General features: G+C 43.1%; 1 protein-coding gene across 1 annotated transcript in view; it reads left to right on the forward strand.

Annotated features, from left to right (window-relative positions):
• LOC139328536 (guanine nucleotide-binding protein G(i) subunit alpha-2-like) overlaps window positions 1-23,269 on the forward strand; it is a 60,377-nt gene that overhangs the window by 20,127 nt on the left and 16,981 nt on the right. The window contains exon 2 of the mRNA XM_070958282.1: window positions 21,213-21,255. Coding sequence (XP_070814383.1) covers window positions 21,213-21,255 — 43 coding nt within the window. The remainder of the gene's footprint in view (window positions 1-21,212; window positions 21,256-23,269) is intronic.

Below are 23,269 nucleotides of genomic sequence, written 5' to 3' on the forward strand. Positions count from 1 at the left end.
TTGCAGTGCCGTTGAAAGTTAAAATGTAGAGGCAATAGATGGATACATTTAACCCTGGACTCAAATAGACTGAATTGATACTTCTTTTAAGTGCATCGTGGGAGAGAAGAGTCATGTTTTTTTTGTTTGTTTGTTTGTTTGTTTGGTTTTTTAAATGGAGAACAACTGAGTAAACAGCCTAAAGCGATAACAAATGTGGCACAACAGCCAGCAGTTTAAGAAAATGTTAACCCCAGACAAATCACTGCATCAACAAAAATAACTTGTAACTGTAAGAAAAGGAGGGGATGAGTGGGAGTGAAAAATTGACTTGTTTGGGAAAGAGAGGATAAAATATCACCTTACTCATTTGCAAGGTCTGCTGTTGGTTTCCAGCAGAGAGAAACACATGTTTGTGGTATAAATTATTCATTTGCAACCATGCAGTGCATCTATACATATAAATATATATATTCTGTCATTTCTCAATGCAGCTGATATGAAAATGCTACTCAGTGTTGGTACAATACCGACAATATGCAGAAAAAAAGACACTCAATTATCCTTCCTCCACTCTAGCAGAAACTTATTTGGCCTAGTGTTCATATTGGGAGATGAAACTGACTGACAGCTGGGTGCACTCTGCCCCACTTTGGGTCTTCATGCACACCTCATCAGCTCTGATTCCTGTTTGTAAGTCAGCAGCGGACCCCATATTGAAACTCCGCTTTTTCTGCCGGCACATTAATCTTTCTGCTTCATTGTCAGAATGAAGAGAAAATCCATTTAAGTCTTGCGATTGACTTCTGAATTCATTCAAATGCAACAAAAAAATGTAATTACGTACACTACCTCTGCAGCAGATGCTGCACCGTCAATTGCATGTTGTAAATGTTTGTTGCTGGCATTACTCAAAGTGCTCTCCTCCCCCACACTTTGCCAGGTGTGCTTGCACAGTTGTTTGATTGCGTCCGTTGTGGCATTTATAACAGCACTCAGAGACTGGGTTGCTTTTATTCTGAGCGTAGTTTGTGCCTGTTTATTGGAAAACACATTGAACATCAGTTATTTTTATGCTTACAATCAAATTGTGTCATTATTTCTTCCTTTAAATCTGTTTTTGATCACCTGACAGCTGGGATGTGAAACAGTGCAGCGTTCTTCAGCTTCTACCATGTGATGCACAGCTGCAGTCAGTGGGTTTCACATCATTCTCTGTATCATACATCAGTTCCCCATAGATATAGCAAAATCATTTGACAGGAAGTTGGTGCAGGGTTTCACAGGGGGTTACCAAAATGTTTAGATCTGGTAAAACCATGAGAGCTAATCTTGGAAAATGAGATGTTTACTGGAACAATTAATGGAATATAAAAAGCTTCTGAGCACCGTGTCTGCGTGCCTCAGCTTGACCTTCATGATGGCGACTTCTGCAGCTTGCTCTGACTTCCTGTAGACCGTGTCAGACAGAGGAGGGAGTTCAGCATACATGTCACTGCAAAGATGTCTTTTTCTGTTTCTTGTTTTTCCTTTGACCCCAACTTCCTCTTCATCAGTGAGCCACCATAGTTTTTGTCCCACTTCAGGGCGGTGAACTCTTAAATTATATAAAAACATTTGGTGTAATGGTGAAACAGATGCTCATTAACCAAGAGAAGAGACGAGAGCTTGTAATTGAAAGGTTGTAATAGATCTGGGCAGGGAAGTGAAAGAGCTGCACTTGCATTTAACCTATTAGCACTGCGGAGACCCCTGATTCTCCACTGGTGGCCGTTAGATCAGGCTGCGGTTGCAGTGGGCAGCTTCCTGTGTGAGCGTGCAGCAGGACGTTTCATGCCTTAAATACACTCAATTAATGGAGGAGAGAAAAAGTCAATGGCCGCATGCGCTCAGCAAAGAGACCTTATCTCCACTATTTTCTTTATGCCATCACCTGGATGATGCCAAAGGGCCCCGTCACCAGGCAGCGAAGTGTTTTTGTCATCGAGGGTCAACGACGAGGCTTTGCTCTCAGTGTGACCGCGTTAATTAATTAATCTGCTTTGTCTGGTCATTTTGACACGATGGTCGATGGCGGTCGTGCGCCGTGTTGGCCTCAGTGAACTGTGATTGTTAACGTGTGGAAAGGGCCGGATAGTTTAGGGTTTCAGCTCGCCGGTTACTATGGCGATTATCACTGGAGCAGAGTGTGTTGTGAAAGCAAACAGGTCTGTTTTGGCTCTAGAACCAGCAGGGAGGATGTCAGTGGCAGCAGTGAAGGTGACTCTGTGTGTCTGTCTGACTTTGGTCTTATTTTTCCAGCTGTGCCCATCAGTCCTATCTGTCGTGAATGATCAAGCATAATCTAAAACAATAGACGTTTTTCTGTTGTCACATGTATGTCATCATATCATACAGCCCTTGAATGATCTCAATGGATGAAGTTTCTGAGCCCTGTCATTCCTATGAGAAAAAACATTAACTTCCTTGTTTATATTTTAACAATTCCAGTTACCTTGTCTGCACTGCAGCCTACCTGAGTCTCTGCTGTCACTGTAGAGTCCTGTCAATAATTGTCACCCTGGTGTTGAAGTTGAGAAATTAACACGCCACTGCCGTCCCTCTGATGGCTACAAACCCTGTGCCAAAATGTTGGCAAAAATAGGCTGTTTAGCATTGAGTGGACAGAAAGAAACTTGTTGGTGCTTGTTGGCACAGAGCTCATGGGTTACCTATGTGCCTTCGCTGGTCGGACACACCTGGGCTTGAGAAATCCTCTTTCCCAACAGTGTTTAATTTCTCAGTGACAAAGGACTGCAGCGGTTGTTCGTTCTCAAACTGTCAAATATAAAGCACTCACTATAAGTGCTCTTCGGAGAGTTGGAGTTACTGATTTTGATCAATAACTTGGTAATTATCAGCCATCTCATCTAGTAATCTGTCAGCTACCCTGCCCCCATTCTAGACTGGATTGACTTCACAGAGCATTCATCTGTTTCTGTCTGTCTGCCTGTCTGTCTTTCTCTCAATGAGTCTCTTTGGTTCCCTCTTTCGGAGTCCGGGGCCATCCCTCTGGTCAGCTGCAGAGAGAGGAACCTGAAAGGAAGTGGCATAAACAAAAGGAAAGCAAGCCAAACAACGCTGCAACGAGGCTTTGGTCGACATGCTGGTTCAGGGGCAGTGTGCACACACAAAGAGCTCTCTGTGAGGGTGGTGGTGCTCCGTATTCCTGAGGAGTACTCGCTCAGTCACACACTCATTACAGTCACACACACAGCACAGAGATGAACTTGACTCGAGCATACTGTTGTTAATCTTTCAGTTCACATGTGTTTTTTATGGAGTCATCCTTTAACTTTTTGCTGGAAAAGTGCCAACAGATATAAGATATAAGCAGTCGCTCCCAGGCTCAGTATACACTCATCATAAATAAATAAGTAAGTTTTCCAGAAACAAGCAGGGTTGGGTATGTTCCTTATGGCTACTAGTCAGAATTTTATTTTTTAAGTGGCATGCTTGTTGACATTTTGTTTTGCTGACCTTTGCTCACTCTCTCTGGGTCAACTGTTGCATGACTGTTGTTTAAATGTCAAAAGTATTAAAAGAAATTCCCAACCCTCATGGATACCTTGGAAAGTCAGTGTCGGAGTTTCATTTTCCATAAACAGTTCCCTCAGACGGTATTAGAATTAAACCTTTAAACCCTCAGAAGACTGTGACTGTGTTGGTCCATTTTCAGCTAATTTGTGTTTCTAATCTGAGTTTGATCTGTCTGATCTGCTGCAGCCTCTGTCAGTACATGCACCATAAGGCTGCCATAAGCGTTATTAACAGACGACCTGTCTGCAGTCTTAGAGGCAACTTAAGTGACTGAATTATATGCTGAGCTCCAGGAGTTTTTAGTGTTGAGACTTACTGAAGTTGTTTGTGCTGGATAGATGGCATGTCACACCCTATACTTTCTAAAATCTGACTTTTTGCTGCACCAGAGGCAAACTACTCCTTACTTTTTCATCTTTCCCCCTCAATCCACCTTTTCCCTGATGTGTGCAGTAGTTTATAGCATAATTGAAAAGAAAAAGGAAATGATTACTACCCTCAATGAAGTGTGGGTGGAAGCACAGCTTTTTTTCTCTTCAGGTCTATTGGGGTTATTGCCGAAAGTGCAAAACTGCAGGTCTGCCAGGTGGCTCATGTGAGTAATGGAATACCAGGAATGCCTGCATGGATATAAAATAAATTTGCAGAGGAAGCAACAACAGAGAGAGTGTTCTTATTGCTTAATGTTATATTGTGTAGTATCAGTCAACATATCGCAATCAAAAGTGCTGTGCAAAATCATTTACGCCATACATCTCTTATAAATGCTGCAAAATAACAGTGTAAGACAAATAACAGATGGTGGGCTATGCATATCTCATGGAATATACATGCATATCCTGTATGTCTCTTTTCTTATGAGGCAGTTATGCATGACTTGAGTGAACCGTGAGTTAGTGTCAGGAACGGCATGAAAAGGTCAGTCACAGCAGAGTGGCATACATTGTAAAGCAATAACAGCATGATAAGAAACATATATGCAGAGGAAACAGGCTTACAGTCACTGCGCAGTGAGTGTTGATAAGAGTACACGTTACTTTGGTTCAGTCTTAAAAATGTGAATGCAAATAAAGTTGCATGGTTATGTCTCTAGAACGCCTTCACATTTCATCGTCATGCTCTTCAGCACTGCGGATGACTTTTAGAACCCTACTTCCAAAAAAAGGTGAGACGCTGTGTAAAACATAAATAAAACACAATGTGATAACTTGCTGATTGACATATACTCAATTATAAACAGTACAAATACAATATATGTAATGTCTGACCTGATCAGCTTCATTGATTTCTGTAAATATCTGCTTATTCTGAATCTGGTGCAGCAACACTTTTCAAACAAGTTTGGACAGGAGCGACTTAAGACTGGGAAAGATGTGTAATGCTCCAAAAACACCTGTTTGGAACGTTCCACAGGTAAACAGGTTCACTGGTAACAGGTGATCATATCATATCATAGTATCATGATTGGGTATGAAAGGGGCATCCTGGAAAGAATCAGTCGTTCACAAGCGAGGATGGAGCGAGGTTCACCACTCTGTGAACACATGGGCTGAGGGCTGAGGAACATTTTGTAAAAAAGGTTGTTGGTAAACACAGTTTATTTGCAAATGACTGCATTCTGTTTTGGTTTTGCACAGCGCTCAATGTGCTTGGAATCAAGGTTGTAGTTAAGTGAGGCATATTTTGGAAAGAGGCTGTCCTCAAGTTCAAATTAGTCTCTTCACTGTTGTTTTTCCCCTGGCAACAGTGTCTGTATCTAAGCTGTCCTGAGGATTTTTTTTTTTTTTTTTTTAAATTGCCTGGAAAAAACTCCCAAGAACTGCACTACACTGTGCGACTGTGAGCTAGTTCAACATTTTGCAATGCAAGTTCAGTGTTAATACAAGTTACAACACTTTTCATATTAAAAACCTCCCAGTGAAGAGAATTGGCAAAGAAATCCTTTGACTAGACGGCCAACTGAAACGGTAGAGCATGAGCCTTAGAAAAGAAGCAATGTACTTTTATTTTAAAGTTTAACAGCTCTTTTTTTTTTTTTTTTTACAAAGTTTGTTTCCGAACCAACTTTCCGACTACCTTGAAATTGGAATAAGTTGTGATGGGATGATAGAGTGATGGCAAGTTGTCTGTTTGACATTTCAAACAGATAATCACAACCACATTGTCAACGGCAACTGGTAGAAGAAAAGTGCAACTGTCTATCAGCCACTCGGTCTGAGTGACTGAAAGAGCAGACCACCTTTTAATGAATCTGCAGAGGCCAAACACTGGTTGGGGGCCTGTACAGACAGTGTCACCAGCAGCCCCCCCTGCTGTTATGTCTTGACTTTGCTTGTGTCATGCAGTGTCTTGATAGTGGACAGCTGTCAGGTAATGGCTGCTGACTGGTGAGGACAATTCAAGGTTGTCTGTGGACTCCTGATGCATGTTGTAAGAAATCAGGAGTTTTCCTGCTATGAATTGTCATTTGCTGAAGGTGTGACATCCTCCATAGGTGGTGAGCAGGAAGGTCCCTTGAAGTTATTGCCATGTCCTTGCATTAACTCCACCGTTGTCACTCTCATACATCTGCAGCTTTGTTGCCTCCAGGGAAGCAGGAGGCAGCTGCTCATTGGCACGCTCGGGGCTGTTTGCCAACAAGGGATTTTCAGTATGTCAAGCTCGTCGCCCGTCTTTGACTGCACAGCATTCCTATATCCATGGCTTCCACTTCAGAAAAGCACATGGAGGAATTACTTTTTACAGTGATCTAGACAGAATTAGAAGAGCTTTCAGGGTCAGTACATTGTTTCACCTGTTGGAGAGCCTCTACACTGTAGCTGTAGTGTGTTGTAAGTTTGTCCTCGTTATCAGAGGTGCACCAGTAATAAAACCTAGAATAGCAGTAACACTCACACAGCTTCCCTTGTGATTCATAATAGGGGGTGTGCTAACACTGTAACGAAATCTGATTTGATGAGGTTTTTTGTCCAGGAAATTTAAAATCCCATCCGTGCGAAAGGTGAGACCAGTAAGTCAGCCTTCGCCGTCATGATGTCAATTTCAATTCTTTCATTCAGTCAAAAATGTCAGCAGAGCAAGTTTCAGCTTGTGTGCTCTGAGGGAAATGTGTGAACCGTTGAGAAACCTCCCATTTCACCCCTCCTCTCTTCATTTCCTGTGCCTTTTTTTTTCAACTTGCAAGTTGAGGTTGCTATAGTGACACAGAGATGGAATAAACTTCCTGTCTGTTTCCTGTTGTTAATTGCAGCCTCTTTTGGCTCTTTTTTTTTCTCCCTTTACAACCTCTTACGCACTTGATGCGATGATGTCTCACTATTCATCGTGTCGTGTAGATAATTATAACACACACTGTACATTATCAGTTTATTTGATGAGTAAAACGCATTTTCAGAACGTTTTAAAGATCAATCTGTCAAGAGTTTTTCGTTCTGCGTTTCCAGTTTGATAAATATAACCTTACAAGACTTTTCCAAAAGCATGAGCAGAAACGACGGAGTGTGTTTCATAACTGAACGTCTATCTGTTGGAACAACTGAGCAGCTTCTCTGTGAAACAAATCTTCATGCAGTCTTCTTACCCAACCGTCATTCGTAAAAGTCACCTCTCACCACCAAATGTACTGACAAACTGTTGTATTTTAAGACATTGTACGTGGTGGCCACAATGTACGCAGCCTACTTTAATGACATGCACCAAATGTGGCGACACTGTGGGTCTAATGTTAAAATAGAACATGTTCTTTTTTCTCATTATTCACAAGTTAAATCCTAAAAACCTTCTCTTCCCTTCCCTAAAGCCTTTAGGCACTTTACTTCATGGGCACTGGCTTTTCAGATTAGTGTGAGTAAAAAACAACATTTGTTCAAGTTTTAAGGATGGGATGATTTGGCTTTGTTCAGTTTTTGATCTGATGCTGCACTGAGTGCCACAAAAGCACGCAAAGAAAAAACGGCTTATATTTTGAGTATTTAGAAATCAGGCAACAGGAACATCTTGTCTGGCTCTTTGGCTTTGCTTATATCACATATAGTATGATAAGAATGATGATTACACAGCATGTAAATATTTTTCTAATTGCTTTCTTTATTACGTGGCTTTAAAGTTAATCTTGAAAGAGCTCTGGTTTTATCTTAAAGTCCAAATTGGATTCGCAGTGACTTGAGTCAGAAAGCTGAGCGATGATGTTTGCTCTGGCCATGTCAGGTGCATTGGTCTGGTCGGGCCTTTCATGTCTGCAGGCTTCAAGGCCAGGACAGCCTCTGATTTCTAGGGCTGTGAGAAGGCCAGTCGTCTCCGGCAGCCTTGGTCGCCTTGTCTGCTCTTTGATCGATGGCCTTTCAGTTTGGAGTAATTATCCCAGGCCAGACCGGGAAGCGGGTGACTTTGTGGACTGCCATGCTAGCACAAAGGTGCATAAACCCAAGACTTCTGATTACATGTGTAAATTACTTGCATCCACAGCAGATGAAAGTAAAAGATTATTTTCAAAAGGGTCACAGCCTGAACTGAAATGCCAAATGAATGCTTCTTTCTGTTTACAGCAAACAACAAAATAGGGCATCCGGCAAGGAGCCCGGTCACTTTGCCAGCAACTTTAAGACGTTTTGTCACCCCCTAGTTTTTAGTGGAGGTGGAAGTGGAAAGATTAATTAACACTCCTCAGTTAGCATGCTCAATCAAGCTACATCCCACATGGTAACAGCTACTAGCAAAAGCTAGCAGAAGATATTAATGATTCCTAAACCGTGTACTTTGCTTTAGGCTACTATTTTTGGTAAAGTGAAATACCATAAAGATATGAAATAGAGTCACTTCAGTAATAAGGTTTTAATTGAAAGCCTGTAGTCCTTTGTGTTAGCCGAAGTGTGAGCTGCACAGGTGATGGGAGAATGGACTGTGCAAGCAGAGGGTTGGAAATTTACTGAATGCCGATCTAACGGGGATGCTGAAAAAATGCATGTGGTGGAAAAGTGTGCTGCTGAATGCAGTGCATGGTGACAGTTCAATTAAATGGGCATGCTCATGGTATTGCTATATTATGTGTATTTTCCCCAAAAGAAGTTCACTCAATTCGGAAAATATTCAAGAAGTTTCTGATTTTACTGCGGCCACACTGTCTGGCTTTTGTTCCTGAGCATGTTCTTATCCAAATGTTTATACCATGCCTCTTCCACAGCTCACTGCTTATATTTTGATGCACCAATCCATAATTCATCGGACCTTCTTCCTCCATCCCTCTGTCTGTGTGCCTGTACATGTGAATGTGTATGTGCATGTCTCAGTACAAAGGTTAGTGCAGCAGGAGGGGCTGGTAATGGATGCATGTATAATGCATCAGCAGTACATTTCCAGTTCCCCGTAGCTCATGATGCAGCAGATTCCTCCAGTGACCACCACACTTGGTGTCCCTGTTTGCCTTCATCTCGGCCAGTTGATGGTGAATAAAAAATGTGCCTATGTGAAGGATCAGTGGAACATATCCATGCTGGGAGGTTTTTATCATCAGCTGTAATCACTGTGAGCACTCCTTCCCATGGTTCAGCCTCAGCATTGGGAGCTCTGCAGCTGTTGTGACTGTAGGCTGCTAATGCCAGTGAGAGATGCTGAGCTCCCAGCTTTGTTTCGCTGCTGGAAGCGAGAGTGAAGCTCAAATATTGATTGTGTGGAAAGACTCCACCTGCGATGTAGTGTAATGTAGTGTAGGTGTGGAGTGGCTTTGCGGGTGACACAAAACAGTACGATAGAGGCAGGACACATCACTGTGGTTGTAGAAATGTTCCATTGTGTTCTGTCTTAATGCATCAAAGTCTGAGACGCTAAACCTAACTTGAATCACAAAATTGATTTTCTTCCATATACAGATATACTCATTGTGAATTTGGTTCTCTTTTCTAGGGGTGAAAACTAAAGGGGGCCAAGAGATGGGAAGGGAGCCTGAAACATGCCAGCTATTAAAGATGTTTGTCAGAGCTGCTCCACTGTTTTCAGGGGAGGCCAAAATTAATAGTGGTCCCCCTGTGATCATCTCTTGACACATGTAGGGCAAGCATGCAGATGTGGATTACCATGAGACGTTTGATGTGTATAAATGGTTTATGCCAAATTAAAAAAAAAAAACAGTAAGCAAATGTAAGTTATTGCATTGTGCCGAAACAGTGTCCTTTTAAACTGCTGCTCTAAAGGCCATGGGACAGGGAGGCTGTACACTGCACATATTTGCACATTTGTATACTTTTAAGTCTAAAAGAAAAAAGATTACAAATACAAAGGAAGAGATATTTCAGTGACTCATGATCCAATCAAATTTAAACTTATTCAGACACACAGAGTATTTAACACCAAGCTACAATATTTAATACAATGGAATTTACATAGGCAAAGCACTGAACACATACACACAGAGAAACTAAAAAGGAGGAGGAATGAAGAGGAGGATTAAAGGAAATAAAACAAAACCCACAGGACAAATGACGTAAAAAGCCCAGGAAGTCATGTCACTTTGTTCAGCAGCAGGCAAAGACGTATTTGTGTGCAGCGAACAAAGCTGTGCTGCTTTATCCTTCTAAAGAAGTGTTTGAGTGTTTTATTTCCTGAGTGTCTGTGTGATCTGTGTGAGGCATTAAATCAGTGTCTGACCCTGCTTCTAGACCATAGTGCTGCTTTAGATGAAGGATAATATGCCTGTAGTTGATGCGTGTGTGTTTGTGGGTGCATAGGGATTGTCTTTCACTACCCTTGATGCTATCCCAGGTCGTTGTCTCGAGCCAGGGTGGCAGCAACCGTGTCAGAGGTCATGAAACACAATCCTAAACCTAACCTCACCAGATGCCTGCAAGATGTAAGCTCTGATTAAATTATATGGAAGTCAAAGTGGAGGGAGGATGCTGGGACAAAGACACGCACAGTGTCATGGCTTCCAACGGATGAATAGATCGAGTAAATCTTGGTGTTTGACTTTAGACGTGTGTTTTGGAAACTGATGCAGTGTGTCCTGTGCTCTCGGTAGTGTGAGGCTCTGAGGAAAAAGGAAAGTGATCTAGTTGTTTTTGTGACAGCGGCACCAACAGTCATACCACTTTGAAAAGCAAGGACGGATTGAAAGTTGCCTGTTTCTACATATTGTACAGATCTCTTGACTGATATCAGTACTAAATTGAAGTAAGTCGCGTGCGTCTCTTTGCAGTTAGATTTTAGTTTCCATTGGGATACGGCTGCTAAAATGTAAAAATGTCGAATTGGATACAGGGTGACCTCAAAGTCTAAACCTAAGCCAACTCACACATAAGTGATATCAAATGCTAGTTAAAACTGAGCAGCTGAGTTTGTCCTGCAGTGCAGCGGCCTAATTCCTTTGGTTAAAGAAGTTATACCATCACACTTTAGCACCTGCTAAATCACTGAATACCAGCTGCTACAGTATGTAAATGAGCAGAGGAGAACATGTTAATAGTAATGTGTGTGAAGGTCATCCTTCTGTTGAGGAATAGGTTTGTTTATTTGCTTTGCAGCAGCGCCGTGGCTGAGGAAGCCTGCTCCAGATGTTACGGCACGTTAACAAAAGGCTCACAGGGCTGCGCACATTCAGCACCCTTGTGCTCAACGCTCCTTCATCCCTGCAAACCGTTCGAAAATCAACATCAATTATGAATTCATTCCATCTGGTGGGGGCTGTGATCACTGCTTCTGGCACTGTAGCGGGCCTGATAGCCTCTGCTGCTCGCAGCTCTGTCAAATGGTTTCACTGCTCGAATTCAGAGCTGATGAAATGAGGCAGGAGAGACACTTGGGCCAAAGCCAAGACAGAAATGAGAGCAGGAGAGACCTCACCTACTTCTCCTTCATCGCCACATCTAAGGAGCGTGGTTGAGTAATTTTTAATCATTATTGGCTGACAGAGATTGGCCACCAGTCAAATGAGGCTTCCCTGTCATGCAATGTTTCTGAATTCGATTTTTTTTTACACTCGCCTGCTCCTCGGGGGGTGTGGATTTCGAGGTCGTTTGAATCATTGGCAGTTGAGGGCACCCTCACAGTGGGACCTCCCTCTAATATCCCATCAGGGTCTCTGAAGGCCACCTCTCTTTTTCTGTCACTCCTCAGTTGATCCTGTCTGCTGCAGTTAACGGTTTGATGTCACCCTCATCTCAGGCCCTGTCTCACACCTGTCATGCACTCTGGCATGATAAATGAGTTGTGGTCAGGTGCATTGTTAGCTACCTAGAGACAATTCAGATTGTAAGATTCTCTTAAGCCTGCATCACCTCAGAGAGCCTTGGTGGATTCCTGCTGCTCCTATAGATGGTCTGCTCACACACCTTCACTTCCAGCACAAGTAGATCCATTTCCTTAGCAGAAAACCCTTTGCTCCTCCTACTTGCCGAATCTGCCATTTGAATAGTAACGTGAGCCAGTTGCTGGAGCAATGGGAACTGAAGATGGCACTTTGATTGGTTGAATTCATGTTCTGCCCAAAACACACCTATGACTGATTCAGAGACTAAATACAGCCTTGTTGTACCTCACTTTGCATCCAGATTATTTAAATCGGGCAAATCATCTCCCATCTTTGAAACCCTCTCACTTCTGTTTTTTTTCTCACTTCACCTTCACGTAACACTTCTGACTTCTACCACTGTCTCAGCAGTCCTCAGCCTCCCCTCCCTGTAGGATGGAAAGCAGGTGGTTTAGAGATATTACCTCGTCCACATCCCTTTTCCCACCCATCCAATTAGTGAAACATTAAATTTTCCTAATTATTTTAATAGAAAGTGGTTGTGCGTGCGTGTGTGTATGTGTGTTACGTGCTGTACGTGTAGAAAAGGCCTTCAAGGGACAAAGCCGTTGCCAGGGGAGTTCAGAAAGTTTCCTTTCAACAGAGAGGTTGGTGAACAGGGCGAGACACCAAGGGCAAAGCACCTCAGAGGATAAAATCTAACACTGTATATTTTTGCTGTGTCACATTTTTCCTTGCCTTCTTTGTCCCTTCAAGCTGCTGACACCTTCTGAAGATCCTCACCTCACAACCACATCTTGCTGAAGAACATAATGTGGTGGGATTTTGGCCCCAGTGTGACTGTCAGGACAAATTTGAATTATTTCTTTGTCTTTGACTTTAAAAATAAGGTGGGCAGTTAGATGTGTGTCATGTAATGTGGGCCCCGATCAGCTGTTTGATCACCTGTCAAGGTCCGGAAAGGTAGTACTGCAGAGGGTTAGACGTGTAGAGATCATGAGCAGCGAGCTGTCAGTCTGTAACACAACCAGCTGTTGTTTCCTTCTTCATGTTTTGCTCTCCACATCCTTTGTAGGAGAAACGAGACAGAAGGCGTTTTGTTCCAGAGGTCCCAGTAACCTGTCAGAACATTGAGCACTTTTGAAGCTGACAGGATCCCGTGTTCCTGCGACTCCCATTATCAACTTCTCAGACACACTTAACACATTATACTTCAGTGTTAGGACCCTCTCTTTAATTAGCCGTACCTCTCTCAGCAGTCCTCTATGTTCAGTCCTCTATTGACGGAAGGAGGATGTCTGTGCAGCATCCTTTTCTTCAAGGATGACACAGTGGTTTGCTAGTAGGCCTTATGTCACACCCCTACATACACAGAGGATACCTTCTTGAAATGTGTATTGATTTTTGACAAATGTCTCACTAAATGGAGTTCAGATCTCTTGTCCACTCTTAACTTTCTGATATGCATTGGTTAATATGAACACCCTCTAATTGCTCAGGAGATACATAATCCATATGGTTCTGTTATGACTAATAACCTCTGCAGGAGACACACAACCACCACATAGTGCTGCAAGCACTATTGCATTGCATTTGTTATTTTTATTGCATTTAGTGTTTTAGGAAGTTTAAATAATTGAATGAATAATTGTAATTTTTTTTCCTAGCACAGAATGGGCCTTTGGGGAGTGACAGGCCGCAGCAGTAAACATACCACGTACAGTTATTGCAGGTCAACTTGGCTGAAAAATGTATCCCAATAAAAAGGTTAATTTCAGTTGATATTGGTGATTGTTGCGACAATTTCCTCACCGCCTGCACCACTTTAAGCTGTTTCTGTTGTAGTTGTGTCACAGCTTAGTAGATGAGTCATTCAAAAACTGCAGAACTTTTGAATGATTAGCTGTTTGCCTGTTGCTTACAGCATGCTGCATTATCAAGGGATATTGGGGTGCAGGGTGCAGGACGCAAAGCAAAAAGTATGTGGCAGAGGTTGTAATTCAAGATTTTTCCCAAGAATAAAACTGCTTTTATTTTAAGAGAAATCACAGGAAATCTTTGCCCCCATTAGCATCAGCTAAGCTGTTCTTGTTGTTTATCCGTTCTTTGATAAATTGCTGTTAAACACATTCGGAGAGAATTTGAATTGCAATATTTATTCTCAATTATCATGCTGATGATTTTGCTTTGGCGCTGGCTTAAACCTCATCTGGGGGTGCCAAAAATGCAAGAAAAGCCCTGGATTGATTGTTTCTGTGGCTGCTGGTTGGTTGAGGTAATTTGCATCATTCCACGATTGTGAAGCAAATAAAATTTTCTTCCACCTTCATTAGTCTTGCCTCACATTCACTCAATATACATAGAGGAAGTAGATGTGGTCCTTTTGCCTCTCATCCCTCTCTGCTTTGGCAGCAGTTGTCAGTTTGCTGTCCAGACTTGGTCTTTGCCCGAGGCATGGTAGCCATCTGTTGAAGGCTGAATCTCTCCATCCCTGTCTTTCAATCAGACAGATATACCCATGTGTGTCTGTGAGTGCGCTTGTGTGCGCGTGCAAGCATGTTTTTTACGTTCTAGAGCGTACACATGTTCATGCAAGCTGCTTCCATTTCCTCCTTGATTGGATCCCAGAATAGGAAGTGGCACATGTGTCTCTCGGAGGCCCCCTGGTCTCAGGTCTGGATTGGCACATTTCGCGACACATAGCCGAGAAGAACAGGCGGCAGCGGGGCCGCCTCACGGCTGGTGTGTAGGCGGCTGAGGACAGTGGGAGGAAGAGTTTGAGAAATGATGGAAATGGAAAGAAATTAGAATATAGAATAAAGAGAGAATAAGGCCATGGGGAAGTGGAGAAATGATCAACGCTGTTTTGTTGTGTATGAGATAGCCACGTGTGTCACAGCGTTCATTGTAGTGAGGCTGTCTTGTCTCACTGGGCCCTGCTGCAGGCTAGAATTGCCAACTCAGCGCTTTTGTTGTTGTTTTTTCCCCTCTCTAATCCCTGTCCCCTCCCTTCTTACCTCTATTTCCTTGAATTTCCATAGCTTCCTTTATCACTTTACTCATCTTCGCATTAGCACGAGCTGCCTCATCACTTTCCCCCTGTCTGTTTGTGTACTGTATATTAGTGGGGAGATTTCAGGCGTTTAACTGAGTTATTTGTTTGAGTCTCAATGTGCCTCAGGCTCCTGCAACTGAGAGCAGAGACTGTGAGAAGTCTCACGTCAGTGAGAAGCAATGTATGATAGTGAATTGAGCCTCGCCTGCACTGCGACTAATATTTGTTGTCACGCTAAGGAAGCAAGAAAAATGGCATTAATGTGAGCTAATCAGCGTTTTTTGAGTGATATTGATTAGAAGCCACAGGGCAGCTGATGTTTGCCTTTATTGTCTTCAGAGTTAACTTTTAAAACCAGCACATATTTGATATTCATGGGTCAGCCTGTCTCAGAGGGGTCAGATATTGATTTATTCAACAGATCCACTCTGAAGTGAGGGACAGGAAGGACCAGAGGGCCATCCCATTATAGATTTAGTGGACGGACGAGCCTGACTTAAAAGAAGATATTCTTGTGTTCTTTCTGATGCCTTATTCAACTTTTGATTTATTTCTTAACTTTCTCTGCATTCACAGTGGCAGCACAAGAATCACTCAAATAATTGTCTCATTAAAACGTGTGACATTTGTTTTTCACACAGTGGAGCTCATGCTTTTTTCATTTTTTACTAAATTGTCTGCATGTCTGAAGGTTCAGTACAAAAGCATCTAGGTAATTACACAAAGGCAGTTTGACATTTTGAACAGCTTTTAAAAGCATGTTTGAAAGAGGGCTGCATGGAAATACTGGATGCAGTATTAAACAACCCAGCATCATGAACACCTCCAATATGCAGTTTAATGCAATGCGGGACAGTTTCCATGCAAGGAAAACTGCCTTAGCGAAGCTTAATGTCTAGTTGGATCATATTGTATTGCGCTTGTATTTGGCTTATATGACCACACTCTCATTTATCGAGATGATGCTCTAAAGCAGGTTTAAGTGCTTCTTGTCTGAACTCATTTCACGGTTCAACATACAGTACGCTCCTCTCCTTAGCAGTGAGGGTCAACGTTTCTCTTGCTAGTGGCTGTAAAACTATTTGCTGTGGCTGCCGAAGGCAGTTGTCACGCTGAGTGAAAGGAGGTGGAGCAGTGTGAGTAACTTGCTTGAGCTATAGTGCTGATAGGAAAGGTCCAAGCCTAAACATCAACAGCGGGCCTGTGTTCTCAGCTAACAGGGGCCCACACTGCTGCCTTTGTGCCTTAGCTCCCAGTCCCACCAGGATGGAGTCACACTTGCTCCAAACACATGTACATTTATTCACGCACAGAGTGAAAGCCTCAGTGCCACGGGAGGCAGACCTTTGAGGCAGTTAACATTTTTAAGCTAGATGAGGCCGTGGCTGCAGGATGCTGATGCAACAGACAGGCACTGCAGGAAGATAGGGAAATAAGTTGATTGTTTTAAGCTGTTCATCCGCAGTCTTGACACAGAACAGTGGGAAGTGCCCTCCGTTCTCTCCTCCTTTTATGTCTGGACTTGTCAGTTTCATCATGCTTCACTGAATAACGAAACTCCAGAGACGGCATGAGCATGCCAGGAATTCTCGCAGTGGAGCTGGCTGCCACACTTCTCCCTCTCGTCGGGTTTCATCACTGGTCAAATGTGGGAGTCGATGAAGCTTTGTTGCTTCTTCTCTCAGATCCTATTCCTGCAAAAGAAAACTGAAATTCCTTTTTAGGATGTCATTTTCACAGTTTAACAGAAAGAAATCAGTGTAAATTGGAATAGACAGTACCATTTCTTGGCTTGTTGAGTCGCCCAGCTACTGGTTTTTGCTTCACTTTTGTGACCTCTGGGTAGCCAAGAAAGCTTCCCTACTGCTGATGTCTGCTGCCCAGTTTGGAGCATCACGTTCTTATGATCGTTTCTTCTGTACCAAGACAAATGAGGCTTTAATTAGCTCAAAGCTGCTGATGCAGTATATGGGAGTCAAACAAGCCACTCAAAATGTCTGAAGTTCAGCCAGCAGTCTGCCATTGAAACTGTCACTGCTGTCAATGGCTGTAATGTTGACACACATTTGGTGTACTGCTGGACTTTAAGACCTCTCAACTTATCACCTATGTTGGATAATTATATCTAAGCCCGGAAACCTCCTGTTTGCACAGTGGGAGCAGGCAGATTTCCCCTGGTATAATGACAGTGATAATTGTATTTCGTTCCCAGGTGGCCCCAAGCAGCTACCTGCTCATCTCCAAACTCAGGTACACAATTACAGGTGTACTTATTTGAGTCCTAATGAAGTGCCATTGGGTCTCATACTGTCTGTAAATACAAACAGGCACAATTTCCCTTATCAGCCTCTAACAATTAAATTAGTGAAACCAGGTTCCCCTTGGGCCATAACACACTTTGTTTTGGATATCTTACCTGACCCAAAGGGATCAATGTATTCTCTCCTTTTTTGCAATTAGCGGAGGTTCGCTTTAGCCTGCGGCAGCCTGGGACTTGATTAAAGCTGTTTCTGTTTGTATGTGCCGATGTAATGTGTGTAGGGAATATATCCAAAAAGGAGTTGACTCCTTTACCATGACTGTAAACGTTAATGACACCCCCGCCACCCGTGACATCATGGGGTCAGGGCCAGGCTCCGTCCTGTGGCAGCTGGACTCCTGTTAATCATGTGGGCTCCCGGGCGGAGGCTCTCCTGGCACCCATCCCCGTGTTGGCTCTTGTCTGCCTGCCAGTCACATTGTAGCCCATCAGTAATCAGACAACTTCTTGAGTCTTGCTGGGAGATTTACAAATTCCCTGCTGCGTTCTGCTACAGGACTGGAGTGCTACATGTCTTCAAGGCAATACCCACTTCTTCCCCCTCACACATGCACACAGATGAGATGTAAGCATGCGCACACTCTCACTTTGTTCCTACTTTTGACTGTTTCCACATCTTCTCGTAATGTATTAAGGAGTCTGAAAGAATTGTGACAGACCTATAGAAGCGAACTAATCTCATTTAAATGAAATTGGAGATTTGGAGATTGAACTGGCAGGCGTTGTCCTCCCCCCACCGCCTTTTTTTCCCCTCATTTTCTACCATGAGTCAAAGGCAACCACAACTACTGTACGTACTGCCCAGTTGCTAGGCAGTGGACTGTATTTATTTTCCTGCAAACTCAACTTTTCTTCATCCTCTGCTCTGCACAAGCAGCCTGATTCCTGTGTGTCTTGGTCAAATAGTTTAGTTAAAAGCGTCTTTTCTTTTCACCTTTACATCATTTCAGTTTTTTTCTAGAAGAGGTGTTAGGTTAGATCAAGTTGAAGCTTAGTTTTAAAGTATTCATTATATCGTGCCCTGTGCATGGTGAAAAAAATAGAAACAAAATAGAAACAAAGTCTTCCACTTGGTTTAATCCTCTTCGATCTGATGCCAACTATGGTCTCTTCAGTCACCAAGGCCACCAGTTACAGCTTACAGTAGAGAGAAACTCTGCTTCTTGAGTCATAAATGTTTTTCCAAACAATCTTTGGAAACTACTATTATCAACAGAGCCTGGGGAAATGGTCAGCGTGTATGTGTGTTCATGCAGCTGCAATCCCAAGCCTCCATGCTCCAAAGGGAGATATGGTGATAACGCAGCATTATCCACAGATCAGGCTATGTTTGTCGCGTAAAAGCGACAGGATCAGTGGTGTCAGTCCAACTGTCTTCAGGCCTTGAGGTCCTGCCAGAGCTTTTCCCTAAAGAACTACCAGCAACGCACACTTGAGAGTGATTGCCACTCATATCACGTCAGTAACCATGACAAAAGCATCCTCTACAATCCCTCAGGAGTCCCAGATGTCCCATAAAATGTGTGTTTCATTCACTTAAGGATTTATTAGTAGAAACTATGTGTGCACAGCCCTGTAGGAATTCTGCAAACCGTCTTATTAAAGTACAAGTGATTGTACAGTTGTTGGCAGCTTTTTACTGCCAGCTGGCAAATATGAAATATTAAAACGAAACAGTGGAGTCCAGGACTTTTCTTGCCTCTGCGTATGTGTGTGTATTGTCGTCACTGAAGCACTAATAAGAATTACAGCAGCAGCAGTCCATTGTTTATCTTTTTTTTATGTGTTTATAAAACCCTGCTGTATACTCTATTGTGCTTCCAGTTGTATTTCTTAGAGTGCAGTTCTGACACATTCAGGTTGTGTAATGAGGAACAGACTATTTTATAGTCAAATGATTTGATCTCCAGACAGATCCCGTATGCACATGTTAGGAAAACTAGGAACTTATGTCTGCTAGGTGGTGAAGTGTATTTGTCTTGTGCAGTACAGAGAGCTGCAACCTATTTGTTAATCAAAGCTGCAGTGGCACCCAAAGTGCCAAACTTCACTGTTCGTTTCTAACTGTTAGCAGCTTCAGGTCCACTGGACAAACTCCAAAGGGCATGTTTACTACTCTCTCTCTCTCTCACATTAACAGAGACCTCTCTCTCTCTCTCTCTCTCTCTCTCTCTCTCTCTCTCTCTCTCTCTCTCTCTGTGACTCCTGTGTTGTGGGGACATGAATGTGTTTACACAGTCACATTATAGCACTATAGGAACTTGCCTTGTTTGTGGGGACAAAATGCAAGTCCCTGTTGTGTGAATCATCACATTTTAGGCTGAAGACTTCAGTTAGGGTTAGGCAAGTAATGGTTAGGGTAAGTCTCCAGGAAATGAATGCAAGTTAATGTAATGTCATCTGAAGTGATGGAAACAAGACTGTGTGGGTGTGGCTGTGGGTGGGTGTGGGTGGGTGGTGAGAGAGAGAGGCCCGCTAGCTCAGCCCTGGTCAGTCAGACTCAGACACAGGTCTAGAAAGTATGGTCTGGCAGTTTGGCTCCAGGCACACATATCTGTGGCTGAGCCACAGAGGCTTCAGGGACAAACTCAGCCACATCTATCTTAGTGTGTGGCTCTCTTCCAGATTTGGGCAAAATTATAAATTATTAGTTTTCTTAATTAATGTGTAAATCCTGAAGATGTGTTTTTTGATGACAGACAGAAAATTGGATGACATGCAGAAAAGGACTCCAGTTTGGAATTGAACCCAGGCTGCTGCGGTAAAGACAGGTTTTTCTAAGAGATACAGTTATACAGAGTTAGTTTTTGGAGGTTTAAGAGAAGACTTTAAACCAATATTGTGGTCTTAACCAGCTTGAACAGACTGAAGCTTGCCTTTAATGGCACATGTGATTTATTCACAGCTAAGTATTCCATCTGCATTCTGACAAAATTAATAACTGCATGCTGCCCGTTTCCACCGACTCAGTCTGGCTCTTAGTTATTTCCCTTTTTTGCCAGCAGGGAATTTGTTTACAGTTTTTCAATTCACGCTCAAGGTATGCAGTGAGCTAGAGAGAGCGTTTCTTTCTTCACTTTTCCTCCTGCTTAACAATATGGCCCACAGACTGTACAGCAGATGGATGAGTGCTTGATCCCAGTGTGATATGCAAATTGCTTAGTGGGCAGAGTGGGGATTTCAGAAGCATGAGGTGGATGTAAAATGGAGAATTACTTTGACACTAGTGTCCACTTAGACCGCGGACACTCTTTGACACACCTTGAGACTCTCTGAACATGTCTGATGTTTGTTAAAACTGTGACTTTATTTCAAGGCAAACAGCACGTTCTGCTCTATTAGCCAGTCTGAGCTCATATACCACAGAGGAGAAGGAGCTGACAGCTGTCTGTGGAAACTATCTTGGCCCATTCCTACCCGGGGGCTTCACTGTGCATGTGCGTGCTGCATGCTGCGTAGTAGTGTATTTTGAGGGTCATCCCAGAAAGACTTCACCATGGGCGAGTACGAGTGGAAAGTGCACTGACAGGCACCCCTGGGTGTGTGTGTGTGTGTAGTGTTAGATTCCTTGTGGCAGATGAGCTCTCTCTGGTCGCCTGAGGCTGTTAGAATAAACATAGCAGTGGATAAGAAAAGCTCATATCCTGTCAGCGCAAGACGATTCCATTAAAACGTTGACCATGATAAAGTGACTTGTCTCAAGTAAAGAGAGGGGAATAGGATGGCCAGTGGTTTTTGTTCCTTTGTTCCTACATAAAAACATTCCTGTAATACCGTTTGGTTTCAGACTGCAGATAGGACTGACAGAGTTAGAACTAAAAGGGCAGAATCCCTGTAGGTCTACAGTGAGGGAGAACAGGAGCTGGTCCAGGATGAAAATGAGAGCTGAGATCTGTTTCAGAGCTGAAGCCAAAGCTGGGAGGTAAAGGGAGGAGTGCAAGACAGGCGTCCAGATGTGAGACGGCCTCGCTGGCTGCCTGTTTACATTTCTCAGCTAACGGGAGTGTATTTTTAACCTCTGCCTGTTTTTGTTCTCTCTGCAGGTGCTGGAGAGTCAGGGAAGAGCACCATTGTGAAGCAGATGAAGTGAGTGACTACTCATTGTTTTGCTTTTCCTCCCATCATCTCTGACAAATTAATGTGTTTTAACAGCACAAGCACATGTATTAAGGATATTTAAATGCGCATGGTGTTCCAACATTCATTTGAGGATCAGTATGTACTGTGAAAACATGAATTGAAGGCTTGTAGCACGACGTTCTTTTGTGGGTGTTGTGTGCAGCACAAATGTCACCTTGCAACAAAATCTCCTTATGTACAGATTCTAAAAATACTAATTGCCAATATTTTTATGAAAAAGCTACCAATGCCATATATTGAATTGTACTTGAGAAATGCTGCTGCATAAAAAGAACATTGAATTGCACGGGTCTGTGTATGTGTACAATATGTGCAGTTTCTAAAAATACTGCTGTCAATATGGATAATAATCATATTACTATTGCACAGGTGAAAAAATGTACATCAAAATAAAAATTGCACAAGATGTAATGGCATTGCACCAGATGTAGTGGATAATGTGAGCATGCATTAGAAAGGAGTTGTGTAAAAGACAGTAGGTTTATGATGTCGCCATGGGAAACACAGCATCAACACAAGTGCTACATTACATGATGCTGCAGTTAAACAGTCTGACTGCTGTTTGAATGAACGATCTGCGGTAGCGTTCTTTCTTATGCAGGGGGTGAGAGGGGTTGTCCATGATTAATGTCAGCCTGACTAACATCCTCCTCTCACCCACCTCCTCGATGGTGTCCAGAGGGCAGTCCAGGACAGAGCCAGCTGTCTTGACCAGTTTGTTTAGTCTTTTTCTGTCCCTCTTAGAGCTTCCACAGCACCAGCAGACCACTGCATCGAAACTATCCAGAGAGTCCTAAAATGTGTCCTACATACTCCAAAGGACATCAGTCTTCCTAGCAGGTGGAGACGACTTTTGGCCCTCCTGTACAGGACATCTGTGTTGTGTGTCCAATCCAGTTTGTGGTTAAGATGAACACCAAAGTATTTGTACACGTCCACAATCTCAATGTCCAAACCCTGGATGCCGACCAGTGTAATCTGTGACACGTTCCATCACCATCTCCTTTGTCTTGCTGCCGTTTATGTGCAGGTGGTTCAGTCCACACCAGTTGACAAAGCTGGTTATGACCTCCCTGTATTCCAGTTTGTTCCCCTGTAATACACATCCAATGATGGCTGTATCATCAGAGAACTTCTGGATGTGACAGCTGTGTTGTGTCTGAAGTCTGATGTGTAGAGGTGAAGAGGAAAGAGCGCTTTACTCTGTGCTGCAAACTACCATGTCCGTAGACAGTCACAAGGCCTCACACGGTGGTCTATTGGTGAGGTAGTTGATGGCCCACGCAGCCAGGTGACAGTCTACTCCAGCTTGTTCCTGAGTAGTGATGGTTGGATTGTGTTGAAAACAGTGGAGAAGTCAGAAAACATGACCTTCACTGTGCTCCCAGTATTCTCCAGGTGAGAAAGGGATCTGTGAAGCAGGTAGATCACTGCGTCCTCTGGTTGGAACTCTCTCCAGGCTGAGGCTCATGTTGAAGATGTGCCGAATGACCCCGCAGAGCTGAGCTGCACAGTCCTTGAGCAGTCTGGAGGCCTGTAGCCTTCCTCGCCTTCATCCTCCAATAATGCATGGAGTTTGGCACAGTTAGCTTGCCACTCCTTGGATAAGAGCCAAGAGGCTTGAAATAGGCCATTTACCGGCCATGCACCATGAACATTTATCACTGGCCATATGGAGGAAAGAAACAGTTGTTAAGTGATTGATCAAATCGACTGGGGAGTCCAGTCACTGTGCAGAATACAGATGATCTTTCAACATCTGTACTGCCTCTCATTAGCTACACATGGACCACAACAGTATTTAATTATACAGCAAGATTGTATTCTGAATAAATTTAAGGCAAGAAGCTGGCCTGTATTTGCTGAATTGCAGGTCAGTTGACCCCACATTTACAATTAGGATGAACAGCTACTCAAGTACACAACTAGGGATGTTTTTAACGACTCATTTCCCCAATAA

The sequence above is a fragment of the Chaetodon trifascialis genome, chromosome 3 (assembly GCF_039877785.1).
Source record: "Chaetodon trifascialis isolate fChaTrf1 chromosome 3, fChaTrf1.hap1, whole genome shotgun sequence".
Taxonomy (NCBI): Eukaryota; Metazoa; Chordata; class Actinopteri; order Chaetodontiformes; family Chaetodontidae; genus Chaetodon; species Chaetodon trifascialis.